Genomic DNA, 13,724 nt, shown 5'->3' with positions numbered 1-13,724 from the left:
GAGAAGGAGACCTACTGATCCACTCCAGGAGATCCAGGAAAGGGAGGTGGAGTAAGGTGGGAGGACAGGAAAGTAGAAGAGGGGGCCTAGGTAAGGAGAAGGAAAAAAAGGACTGGAGACTAATGGCCTGAGGGAGCCGAGGCCACAAGCCTGGAAGTGGGTCGCTGTCCCAGCGGAGGTGCAGCCTCCTCTACCCTCAACGGGCGGCGGAACCCCAGGCACAGCCGCGAGCCACAACCAACGGCCCGAGAGCCGGCACGAGGGCGCTCCCGAAGTCGGCCGCCAGAGGGCGCGGCCGGAGCCGGCGCGGCGAAGCCCGAGGAGGGAGGAGGGGAGCCGGCGGAGAAGGGTCAGCCGCGGCGGCAGGGGCGGCAGCGGCGCAGCTCTGCTCCCCGCGCGTCTCCCGTCCCCGCGCCCCAGTAGGGCGCGCAGCTCCCGCCGCCGGGATGCTGCCGCCCGCTCGCCGCGACCGCCGCCTCGCGTTCCCGGCACTGCTCTCGCTCCTCACCTGCTCCCTGGGTAAGTAGCGGGCGGCCCGGGCGCGCACGGGAGAGGCGTGGGCTTCCCGGGCGCTGCCGCCCGCGTCCCGCGTCCCGCGTCCGCGCGCGGAAGGAGGTGCCGGGCGGCCCAGCCCTGCCCTGCCCCGCGGGCGCCCGTGTCCCGTCGTCCCGTCCCCGCCGCGCCGGCGGCAGCGCCCTCTCGCGGCGTCCGGGTGGGGACCCGGCTCTCCGGGACCCTGGGGCGCGCCGCGCCCGGCCCCTTTCGGCTCGCTGGGTCCCGCCGCCGCCCCGGCCCCACTCGCGTCTGCCCGCCTCCTTCCGCCGGGAGCTGGCGGCCGGCCGAGCCGGGAGGGCGAGGCGCTCACCCCCACAGGAAGCGCTGAGTGAATGTGCAACTGCAAGAAACTTTGAGAGCAGGGAAGCGGCGGCCGCGGTCCCGCCCCCCTGCCTTCCGCCCGCGTCCCGCCTGCCCCGCGCGCCCCACACGCCCGGCGCGGGCGCCACAGGCTGGAGGCGGGCGGGCCGTGCGGCCGGGACCGCCCGCTCGCCCCGCACCTCCGCGCCGGGCAGGAGGGGTGGGGGGCGGCGAGGGACGGCACCGCCACTGCAGGGGTTCTCTGCGGGGTCTTCCGGCCGTGCCCGGGCCTCCAGGGCTGAGATGCCAACTTGGCACTTCTACAGATTCCTCGGCCGGGAAGGGAGGATCGGGGTGCCCGGCCGGGCCCTCAGTGTGTGCGGTGGTGGCGTGGGGGAGGCGGTGCAGACATTCCCCAATCTTGGGTCTTTATGGGGGAAAATTAGAGAACACTTCTAGAAACAATGCTTCTCGGGTCTTCTACAGCCATAATGCCCCAACCCCTTTTCTTCCGTTCTCCTCAAAAGAGCATTTTCTCCCCTTTATCGTAAAATGATGTGGCAAAGTTAAAAAAAAAATCGTTCTAATTGACATTTATGGTGAGATTTGTTCAAATTTGAAAGCTTGGGGGGGGGGAAAATCACTCCCTTTTCAGTGTTCTCGGGGTTATTGTCCTCTAACCTGGACTTTTGTGTTTCCAGTCTGTTAGAAGGCAGTAATTTCAGATTTTTAGAAATGGCAGAATGGTGCAATTTAGGAAGAGACGTAGCGTTATAGCACACTGCTTTTTGGGAGCCCACCGGAACCTGTACAGCTCGGTTTTATTTGGATTTAAACTCTCCGAATAAGGACGTTATTTGCGTATCCCTCGCTTTTCTATAGGTGCTCAGTAAGTGTGGGAAATAGAGTGAGATTAATTGTTAATTAATTGTTCACACGCATGATTAAGTAAGCAACAATGTAATTAAAAATGTTCGGGCACCTTAGGCACAGAAAGCTCTAATTGAGGTGGGGGGCAACTGAACTTGGAGGAGATCTACTTTAGTGGAAGAAAGAATGCATCCCTGGGAGGGGGGCCGCCCAGGGAGAAGGGGAGGTTGGAGGGGTGGGAAATTGACTAGGTGATCTTGGCTGCATTAGTTGGCTCGCTGCCTGGAAGTTTTGCACCTAACCAAATGGGGTGGGTGCTAGCTGAAATTGGCATTCTATTTATAGCACTGCACTTTATAATGGTGTACTGGGGATATAATATTTGTACATAATATATTCAACGTATGGGCTGAAATACCCATTTGTATTGCTGTGCATATCTATTTTTTACTGCACTTAAGAGAATATCTGTACTGCCCAAACTTCATAGTACATTGAAGGACAGTCAGAATGAACCAAAATGTCAACACAGTTTTAGAGATGTCTATTAACATTGTGAAGTTGTCAGATAAGCACGATAAATAAGACATAAAACCTATTAAAAGGTCCCTGTGAGACATTTGGCTTTGTGAACTGGCTTTCATGGGTTGGTACAGACGAGAAGCTGTATTCTTTGAGGTTTCTGAAATAAATCATGAGCTCAGTTTATTGAGCTCTGCTTTGGTGGTGTTGGGGGAGCACCAAGATGCAGAAAGATGTGGTACCCACTCTATAGATCTCGAAACCAAGTATCTTGGAATCTTGCTAAAACAGAGCTTATGATAGGAATTCTGAGGCATGTGAACAATCCTGATTGCTTAAAAATACTCTAAATATTCCCTTATAAGTTTGGCCTGGGTATATATATAGTTTAGTTTTCCCACAAACTGTAGCATATTCACTTGAGTTTTTAGAGAAAAGGCAATATAGAAAATTTATTTTAAACCCATGTGATTATACAGACCAAATTCACTGCAACTTCAGTTCTAAAGTCCAGTGCCAGTTCTAGAATCAGATTTATTCACACCTCTACGTCAGCCACTGTGTGGCTCCTAGTGGGTTTGAGCTCAGTTTTCTCATATAAAACAGGAGGCATAAACTAGATAAAATACCAGAACTTTGCCATTTCTTACAGTTTTAACATACTGATTCTGTTGTGGCAGAGACTGCTATCTGCCTACTCAATAACCCATAGTTCCTTCTTTTCCTGACTAAAAAAACCTCTTAATCAGGAATGTTGGGTGACTGTATTTGGAGATAGGACCTCCAAGGAGATAATGAGGAGTAAATGAGGTCATAAGGGTGGGGCCCTAATCCAGCAGGACCATGTCCTTATCCTTCTCTGAAGAGGAAGAGACACCAGGGTTGCACTCAGAGAAAAGGTCATGTGAGGACACAGAAGACTTTTCTACCTGCAAGCCAAGGAAAGAAGTCTCAGCAGAAACCAACCCTGTTAGCACCTTGATCTTGGACTTCTAGTTTCCAGAGCTGTGAGGAATAAATTTCTGTTTCCAGTCTATGGTTGTTGTTAAGACAGCCCTAGCTGACTAATAATATAGGGGGCGAAGGGAAGGATGGAGGAATGTCATGGTGGTGGCAGAGGCAGTGTGTCCAGGGAGAAAAAGTTTCTCAGTGGCCCTTGGAAGCAGGGGCAGCCACTGAGTTATCTGTAGAGATTTTCGTGTGGGTCTCTTGGTGAAGCTTGTTAAAGGTAGCTGATCTAGCTGGGATGCATGCGTTGTTGTTGTTTGTTTGCTTATCTTTGTTTCATCTTCCTTCCCATTGTGTGTAAATCTGATGGCTGGAGCCATGGTGGTTATCTTGTGACCATGAGGTGACCTTGAAGACAAGCCAGTAGTAAGGATGGTAGGGCAGAAAGGATAGCACCACCTGGGTGCCGGGTGGATGGGGAGCACCACAGCAGCCCTGGGTCACTTATTTCCAGACTTGTATTGCAGGAGATTAAAAATAAACCTCTGTCTTGTTTAAGCCTCAATTGTTTGAGTTTTCTGTTACAGGCAGTAGCCAACCTAATCCTAATTGACACATCTGTGAAGAAGCTCATTTGAACCAATGGTAAAATAATAAGATACTAACTTTTATCTTTCTTATCCCTGTTTCTACTCTGTATGGGTCAGGATTGAATTTGTTAGCGTCTGCCAAAATTAGGGTTGATTTTTCATTCTGGTCCAGTTCTCGCTCAGATTCTTTTCATTGCAGTGAGTTAGACATTTTAGGATACCAAGAGTCAGAAGTGATCCCAGATTATTTTGTGTGTGTGTGTGTGTGTGTGTGTGTGTGTTTAATTTTTAATTTTTAAACCCTCCTTTTATTTCTTAAGCAGATATGACTGATAGAGATTTTACCCATCTGGATGGGTTCTTGTCCAGGTAGTCTGGGTTTCCCAAGTTGGCGTGGTCCTCTTGGTTATGGACTTGACCCAAAGGAGTTTGCCTATAGCCAACAGTCAAGCTCTTTATCGGGGAGCATATAAGGGGGTGGGGGGAAGAGCATCTGTTTCAGATGGGGTGGCGGGGTGGGGTGGGGGGTAGGGAGGAGCTATCCTGACTCTTTTGTTAACTTGTTCTGAGGCAAACATTGTGGGCCCAGTACTTGAGCAAATCCTAATAACTGACCTCATTTGGACCACTAAAGGCCAGGTTTTTTTTTTTTTTTTTTTTTTTTTTTTGTTTTTCATTAGAAACATAAATCATAAATCCCTTTGTGCCTAGAAATTATGCTAGGCACAAAGGGATTATTTATGGGGGATTCACAAATGTTATTATGTTTTGCCTCTTTGTAGCATTATGGGCAATCCATCTTCGGTGTTGCCAGATTCTTGCTTAAGAATAGTATATAGGAGTGTTAATTCTATCTTTCCCAACACAAAGGAAAAATTCTAGTGAGTGTCGGGGTTTCATCAGGTCTATTATTGATTGAGAGTCTCCCTTAATTCCATGTTTCAAAGCTCTGTTCACTAAGCCACTCCCCAGAGAAACCCAATTCAGTGTAGGCGCTGATTTGCACTCCTAGAAAATGTTAACAGTTCAAAAATAGTATTAAAAGAAAGAACTGTACTTGGAATTTTTTTCATTTATTCAGAAAGTGTTGAGTATCTACATGTGTCAGGCACTGGGGATATTGCAGGAGGAAGACAGATCGAGTTTGGCTTTCCCCTGGTGGAGCATGCAGTCTTGAGGGGAAGGTGACATTAAACACTACACAGAAACAAATCGCACTGTGCTCAATGCTGTGGGGCGCGGGGGTGGGTGGGGGCGTGGCTGGGGTGGGGGTGTTCTGGGCCCTGTGAGGACGCGTGGCAGGGAGATGGAGTCCGGAGTAGTGGTTCTCAACAGGGGGCGATCTTGCCCCTCGGTGAACATTTATCAATGGCTAGAGACTTCTTGGTTGTCACAGGGATGATGTGGCGGGGAGTGCTACTGGTATCTTGAGCCAGGGGTGCTGAGGAACATCCTACCATGTACAGGACAACCTCCCCCTCCAAAGAGTCCAGGATCTGGTCTAGTGTTGATGAGCACTGGGTGCCGGGTTGAGAAACCTTGGAATAGGGGCTCATGGAAGGCTTCTTGGAGGAGGAGACCTCGGCACTCAGACCTGAAGGGGAAGCAGAGATCGGTTAAGTGGAGGAAGGGGGTGCACCCAGCAGGGGAAAGAGCTTGGTTGGTGCTGGAGGAACGCAGTGCAGAAAGGACAGGACTGGAGAGATTCAGCGAGGCGCTGGGAGGTTCAGTAGGGGTTGGACAATGCAGGGTCTGGCAGAGGGGGGTAAGGAGTTTGGACTTTGTCCTTAGAGCAGCGGAAAGTGGCTGAGGGGTTGCAACAGGAGAGTGACATGATTTAACTTGCCCTGGTTGTCCTGTAGAGCAGGGATCAGAGGCGGCCAGTGAGGACGCGTGGGACCAGTGAGGAGGCTGCCAGAATCAGCTACGGGAGAGATGATGAAGAATCTCTGAGACACCGCAGTTGATGGGAACAGTGGGCTGAGAGGAAGGAGAGGGTCAAGGATGAATCAGGTTTCTGTCATGAGCTGTGGGTGGCTACCGGGGCTGTTTTCTGATAACGGGCGCCAATGGAGAAGGACCAGATTTAAACGTTTTTTTTTTTTTTTTTTTTTAATTGTAGTTAAATATAAAATTTCTTTTAACCATTTCTGTGGCATAAAGTACCTGGACATTTTTCTTAAAATTTATTTTTAATTTTAGAGGGAGGTGAGGATGAGGAGTTCAATTTGGACAAATTGAGTTTGGGGGGATGTGAGATGTTCAGGTACGTGTCAGGTGGGCAGTTAGATTTGTGGGTCTGGAGCTCAGAGGAGAGATCGGCTGCAGAGAGATTTGGGGGCAATTTGAGTAGGTTTTTTTTAATTTTTATTTTTTTAAAGATTTTATTTATTTATTTGATAGAGACACAGCGAGAGAGGGAACATAGCAGGGGGAGTGGGAGAGGGTAGAAGCAGGCTTCCTGGGGAGCAGGGAGCCCGATGACCTGAGCCGAAAGCAGACACTTACCGACTGAGCCACCCAGGTGCCCCTAGATTTTTTTTTTTTTTTTTAAGAGGAGAGAGTCTTAACTGGCAAAATAAATCCAATAAATCCAATTCAAAATGTATGGGTACCCAAGATTTGGTAGAAGCTGGGACAGAAAATAATCTTTGTATGATGTAAAGCTATAGGTTTATACCAAAAAATGAGCAAAGGTATCATCAAATAAGATTTGAATGTATCTCAATTATAGCAATGCCATTTTCTCCTAGGGATATGACTTATTTTCACTCCTAAAAGAATATTTTATGGTCTGAAAAGGTGATTTGTTTTAGTTTACATTATTACTTGCCATAAGAAGCTCAAGGCTCTTTACACATCACACTGAATTTATCTTCTCCAGATCCTTGAAGGTGGATATACTGGAGTTTGTTCTTCGTTTATGAGGTGAACAAAGTAAAGGAAGGTAAATGGCCAAGGCCTGTTGGAAAAATAGTCCCATTCCGTTCCCTTGAGAGTCTATTTAGCTATGTATCCCGATGTGTCGGACTTCAGCACACAGGAGAATCACCTCAGTGTCAGTTCCCTTTGTTACGAGCCCCTTTGTTAAGAGGCAGATTATGGGGTCCCAGCTTCAGATTTTTCTGACTCAAAAGATCTGAGATGAAGCCTATGGATTTGCATTTTTAGAAGGCCCCAGGTGGTTCGTATGTGCTGGCAGGTGCAGGAACCCTGCCTAGGCCCAGGTAGAAACTGGAACTCTTGCCAGCTGATTTTCTTTCGTATCTGTAGAATGTAAAGATGATTGCTGGTTGCTTTGTCTTTAAAAAGAAATAAGGAGCTGTTTCAGAGACAGCAAAGCATGGACTTGAGGCCTGATGCGTCCTGCTCAGATATTTCATCTCCTTGGGAAAGGAACCAGAAACCCCAGAATTCAAACGAAGAGGTCTTTCTCTAGTTCCAGCATCTTTTGGAAACAGGCGGGTTTTCAAATGCTCCTGGAGGGGCTGGAGGAGAGCATGAGCCTCAGAAACCATTTTCTGAGTGGGTTGTTAGAGCAAAGGTGTTTGGACAGTTGACAAGTTCCTAACGGTGTTAGAACATTTCAGCCTGTGGCTACCGTGGATTTAGTTTGCTGACGGGGGGGCGGGGGGGCTTCTAAAGCCACTTTTTGTATTGCAGAAGTAAGATACCCCCAATTTAAGCAGAGATTGTGTAAGTTAGCCTGACAGTGAACGGTTCAGTACTACTCTTGCCACGTGAAGGGGTTATACGAAGGGCTGATTGTTTTGTGGTTGAGTTTGTTCTGGAGTGGGTTGTGTGACCAGGGTTTCTTCTGCCCCTTTCCCATGACTCAGCCTATGAAACATGCTCATGAGGGTGGTGTTTTGAATCTCTCCCCTGAAACTCTGTTTCAGTTGGCATATGGGCTTTCCTATTATTTGTTTAAGTGAGATAGGAATTCAAGAAGCAAATGATCTTTTTATTTCTAAAATATACAGTTAATTCCTATTTCTTTCTATTTACTGTCCTTTCTATAAGAAAGTTCACCCTCTGGCACAGAGACTATATTGGTCCTGGCCAACTTTGTTCTCAAGGGAAGAAAAATTTGTATTCCAAACTCCATTTTCCCATTGACCTTTTAATAAAACAGAAGAGGTGTTTCAGATGGAGTAAGATCAAACAGGGGTAGGTAGTGAGTGGCTCAAAAGAGGACTATTGTGTCGGTGTGCTCATTGCCACACTTGAGGGGAGGCCAGCCCTCCTGCCCCCGCAACCTCCATCCCTTCCCTCAACCAGCCTATCACCTTGTAAGTGGTGCAGAACCCACGGAATGGGGCACAGCGGTTCCCGGACCCTAAATGTTGTCCAGCCGTCTACTTGCGGAATTGTGCTGTCTTCCTCCCCAGTGCGGCATCTCTCTTCCTGAGTTTGCTCTTTGGCACCTGAACAAAAGGCTCCATAGCTCTTCCCATAGGCCAGGTACTGTCCTAATCCTGTACATGCACCAACTTAGCTCATTCGTGTTGAGTTTCCCCCCTTTTACAGGGATGGAGGCAGAGGCTCTGAGAGCCCAAGTCACTGGCCCAATGTTGCTTAGCTACTAAGTGGCAGATATGTGATGCCACGAGGCGGGAGTCTAGATTCTGTGCATCCGGCCAGCATGCTGTGCTAGTCCTCCTAGTGGAGCAGGGCCTGGAGGCCAGGTTTCCTGTGCTGCAGCCTCTTTTCATTGCCCTTTGAAGCTTTAAGGAGAGAATGCTTTAAAAGAACACTTTATGAACTCCTTATACTACTGCCTTCTCTCTAGCTTCTCCTCTCTGCCTGGCCATTCCTTTCTGTCATCTTTACAGTTTTGTCCCTGAAATGTGGGAGCTTCCTCGCTCCTGTCTTCCCATCCAGTCTTGTGGCTTTGGTTCCATTGGACTGTGGGGCCACTGTCGGTGCCTCTCCTCCTGACCCCTGCGCCCAGCTCCACCCCTGGGTACACGCTGCTGCTGGATGTATCCGCTTGAATAGCCTCAGCACCTCAGGATGTTGGGGACCAAACTGAGTTTTTCCATGCATCTGCTTCCCCCCCGGCTTTAGTCTCTGGCTTGTGAAGGGCACCGCAGTGTGCCCAGCCACTCCCTCTGAAACCCGGACTCCCCTACACTCCTTTCTCACTCAACAACCTCTCTGGACTCTCCCTTCCCTGTCCCATCTCCTGGTAGCATCTGACTCCTAGCCTGTAGATTATGCTGCTTTAATATCCCCCACACCTGTTTTGCTCACCACCCACTGCCCAGGCACTGCATCATCTGAATTCTGTCCCTTCTCTCTCATTACCTGGCTCCATTAGCTTCCTAGCTGGCCTGTTTGTGACTTTTTTTTTTTTTTGCCCTCCCACGGTCCCACCCAACACTACTCTAGAAACCTGTCCAAGGCATACATTTAAAACATGGCACTTGCTTTCATAGAAGCTTTTCATGGCCCTTACAATAAAAGCAGACTCCCTAACACTGACCCCTTTTATGACATGGCCCCTGCTGTCTCCAGTTCCACCTCTAGCTTCAGTCTCTCCCCTCCCCACAGGTGTGCATGCCCCAGACACTCCCCCCCCCCCCGGTGCCCATCCCCCGGCCCCCCCCTCCCCCCCCCCAGGTGCGCATGCCCCAGTCTCTCCCCTCCCCCCGCGTGTGCATGCCCTAGTCCCTCCCCTCAGGTGTCTGTGTTCTGGGTACACTGGACTATTCACCAAGTTTTGATGCAGAAACCCGTTTCCAGTCCTCCTTGCTCTTGTAACTTGAAGTCTCTGCTGCCTGGAATTTACTTGTTGAAGCACTATGTTGAGCTTGGTCCAAGCAGTGCTCTCTGGAAGCCTCCCCTTCCCCCCGCTGCCCGGCCTTGGGTGAGATGGCCCCTGTCTCTACCCCAGGTGCTCCTTTAGGGACTCCCATTAGAAGGACGGCCAGTGGAGTGGGCACTTGTGCCCTTGGTTGTTGACCGAAGAGCTTGTGTCTCACGTCAGCGCCTTGGGCAGCTGCTTGCTCATCTTCCCCAGCCCCTAGCAGGACGGGTGGTACCGGTGCACACAGCCCCTCTCTGATTTTCTGTTGCACAAATGAAAATATAAACTAATAATGACAGTAACTGCTAAGGCTCAAAGCACTTAGCATGTGCCAGGCCCTATTCTAGAAACATATATGTGAAACCAGTTGATCTTTGGCCCCATGCCTGTGCTGGTTCTGTCCTCTGCCCATGTGGAGTGCCAGGGGCCCTCCATCCTCAGGTTGGGAGGGGTGCCTCAAGGTGGGTGGATGGAGCTGCTACCCAGTTTGTGCACAGCCCCAGGGAACAATAGATTTGTCTGAAGAGGAGGAAGGAAAGGCAGGCTCTGCCCCCTGCTGCTGGGTGGGGGTGCATTGGTTTCTGGTCGCTCTGCGGGCACGGATTATCTTCAAAGCAGGTAATTGGAATTAAGTAAATCAGCTGTGGGCTGCACATCCTGGAGCTTAAGGCCTCCAGGACTTTGATTTCAACCTGGAAAGCTCCAGGGAGCTGGAGCCACGCGGGGGGGGGGGGGGGGGGGGGGGGGGGGGGGGAGGCTGTGCTGGGTGAAACGTTTTGTAAGTAGGTCACAGGAAAGAAAGTGAAGGCCCACAGGCTCCCTCCCACAGCATGTCAGAAGAGAAAGTGGGGCAGAGCCCGTGTGAGACCCTGAGCCACGCAGGGGCCCCAGCTGCAAGCTTTGTCCTGGATGGCAGAGCCAGGGACATGGAGTTCCCGGGTAGGGCCCACGACCAGCTAGACACTGCCCAGACTGACCGCGATCATTGCCCCACCAGCGGCATTATGGAGGCAGCTCCTGAGCCTTGACTAGGCCGAGCCCCACACTAAACACTGTGTACTTTATCTCAGTTAATCCCGGCAGCGCCCCTCTGAGTGGGGTTATTTAGTGTGTCAGTGGTTTTTTTTGTTTGTTTGTTTAATCTGGTTTCTGTGATCGGTGTTCCTGGGAGAGTCTGGGAGGACAAACCAGGGAAGAGGAACAGAACGGGCGCGAGGAGTTAGGAGGGGCAATCGTCTTTCCAGCGTGGGCCTGGGGTGCCTTGCTCCCTCCCAGGAACAAGAAATGATAGGATGGGATAGGATAATCAACGATGGTTGATTAGTGTTGCTTAAATGCCTTGCAATTAATTCCTCTCCAGTTTTCCTGCACTCTAGGGCTTAGGCTGGCCTATAAATCTTTGTCCCAGGTTAGTTGTAAAATCTTGATTTATCTCTTAGAAGAGGTGTGCTAACACATTAGTTGGCTTGAATTATTTAAAGTTATCTCAGAAAGGTCTTATTTCTATTGCCCGTCCTGATTTGCACTTTAAATATAGTTCCCTGTAGCAATTCACAGGAATTCATGTTGAAAATAGAAAAGGGAAAATTACTTTTAAACAGCAGTTTGGCATATAAGAGCATGATTTACCTTGGAATAGTTCTCCAACTGCACATTAAGGCCAAGCTTTCAAGAATATTTTTTCCCCACTGAATCTGGAAAAAACAGCAAACATCCAGCCCCAGGTGGCCCCTCCCTTTGGCAGAGTTGGGGGATCCTTTCCTCCTTCCCCCAACCCCTCAGCACGCAGTGTTAAAGTCCCACTGTATGACAGGTAATTTCTTACCTCACTTGCTAATTTTTATCACTTTCTCCTCTAATTTTTACCATTTCTCCTTCATTTGTACCAACTGTAAAAGCCTGGATTTTGTGGGTAAGAATTTTGTAAAGGATTCATTATTTTAAGATTGGATTTATTAGTGATATAGCATATTCTGTGCCTTCAAAATGCATTTGGTTCCTTAGTGATTTGTTTTATTTTGATTATGGAAACATAAATATAAAACCAACTAGTATTGTTTTATATTCATTTAATGAGGATTATCTTGCCATGTGATTTGCTCTTATACCTGAAAGTAACTGATGCATTTTTTACCTTAGTGCTTTATTTATTTTTTTAAAAGTGAGCTTTAGGCTGAGACTTGAATTCATGACGCCAAGATCAGGAGTCACATACTTCTTTGTTACTGCTTTAAACATTGTATACTTTATTTCTATGATGGGGAAAAAAGAGTTCTTAATTTCACAGCAGAGTGTGATAGGGACGAATGACAGTTTTGTATGTTTTTGTTTTGTTTTTTTTCTTTTTAAAGGATATTTTAAATCTAGGCCTTTGTGGTTTTGGAGGGAACTAAAATCTAGTTTACTCTCACTTCAGTTAAGCGTTGCCTGAATAGAGGTATGCTGTCTTGATTATGACAAGGAGGATTTGTGGAAGTCCCTTGATTGATTGGGAATGTCATCCCTCCATGTGATTCCTATGTGAAACATTATCAAATGACATTAGCTGATTACTTATGAAAGGTGATGTGTTAGTAACTTGAAGAACTGATAACCAAATAAAGGCATTTTCTTCAGTATAGAGTCTGCATTCTAAAGGGCTTTTGTGTTGACATACTCTTCCTTTTACATAGCCATCTGGCCTGCAAAAAAAGTGAGGAAAACTAAATCCTGGTTATTAGATGATGAGTAACTGAACGTGTTAAACTGAGAAGGTTTTTTTTTTTTTTTGTATCTTGACAAAAGAGGGAATTCTAGCCCAGAGAGCTTTAACTGTCTGTGTTTGGAATTAAGAATTGATGGAGTCGGCAGAGACAGATTTGGACTCAGAGTCGTGTCTTAGATTGACCACAGTTGTTACATCCTGCAAGTTGTTGGAATGTTCTGTTTCTTGGAATTCTGTGGTGTTGAGTGATATTAACATGTTGTGACTTCCCTATATGATATTCATTAATAATTCTATTTTTGATATCTTCTTGAGGGTTTTAAGTGTACATGCTAGTTTGGAGGTAAATCAAATATGACAAAGCCAAGGAATTAAGTACCCAGAAGCAGAATTTAAAATGGTGTTTGGGGTTAAATCTCTCCTTTCTTCTTAGAATTTAATGAATGATTTGGGCTTCATGGTTGCCTTCTTGTGTGTGTGTGTGTGTGTGTGTGTGTGTGTGTGTGTGTGTGTGTGTCTGTGTAAAATGACAAAGTAGATCCTACTGAGAATAAATTGGTGTTGGGAGGACACACTAAATTCCTTCAGTTTGCTTGGTGGATGCTACCTAGTGTAAGGAGTAGACAGTTCGTAAGTGATGGGATCCTAGCGCCGTTGTAAAGACTTGTATTGATTGGCTGATTGATTTGATAAGTATTTATTGACCTTCCTCTGTGTGCTGGCTGTGTTCTAGGTATGGGGCAGGCAGTTAATAAAACCACATTCCTGCCTTCATGGAGCTTACAATAAACTAATATGTAAGACAAGCAATAAACAAATAAATATAAGTATGTATTATGGTAGTAAGTGCTCTGGAGAAAAAGAAAGAGTGAGGAAGGTAAGGAGGGGTGGAGTTGGGGATTATTATTTATAGAAGGTGGTCTCAGGGAGGCCTCTCTTAACATCTGCTGTTATACAAATTCCACACATAGATTTTCATTTGGCTTACGTTTCAATTTCCCCCTGCCTTTTGAAATGTCATCCTGTAAATGGAAAATGATTAAACGATGTCAGTCATTTGCATCTTCATGTGAATGCTTTTGATTATTTCCTTTGAGCACATGTTAATGGAGAGAGAATTTGAGGCAGCGATGTCTGGGAGTGGGGGTGGGGTTGGAGGGGTCGGAATGGAGGAAGTTGTCTGCTGCTTTTCAGGAGGGTCTCCTCCGTTAGCCCGGGAGACCTACCGCTGAAACCCTTCGTGCTACATTACTGCTCCGTGGAAGTGGTTGTCCAACACTTTTCGTACGTTACTGCTCTATGCCATTGCCCATTTCTCCTGGGGACGCTCACTGGAGAAAGCAAACTCTATGAGGTGCTTTCCTCTTAGCTCCTCAGGAGAAATGCACTATCAAAATAAAGTATATTATTTTTTTGTCTGGTT

The 13,724-nt window shown here is 47.7% G+C and overlaps 1 protein-coding gene across 1 annotated transcript in view; it reads left to right on the top strand.

Moving 5' to 3' along the window:
* The first annotated feature begins 308 nt into the window (after nucleotides 1-308).
* The window catches only part of B3GLCT (beta 3-glucosyltransferase), a 116,582-nt gene continuing 103,166 nt past the window's right edge, over nucleotides 309-13,724 (top strand). Inside the window, exon 1 of the mRNA XM_025875089.2 lies at nucleotides 309-519. Within this exon, the coding sequence (XP_025730874.1) occupies nucleotides 447-519 (73 nt within the window). The 5' untranslated portion in view covers nucleotides 309-446. The remainder of the gene's footprint in view (nucleotides 520-13,724) is intronic.

Source organism: Callorhinus ursinus, unplaced genomic scaffold, assembly GCF_003265705.2.
Source record: "Callorhinus ursinus isolate GAN/ISIS: 27379988/994484 unplaced genomic scaffold, GSC_fseal_2.0 scaffold7, whole genome shotgun sequence".
In the NCBI taxonomy this organism is placed as follows: Eukaryota; Metazoa; Chordata; class Mammalia; order Carnivora; family Otariidae; genus Callorhinus; species Callorhinus ursinus.
This window is presented reverse-complemented; position numbering and strand designations above follow the sequence as displayed.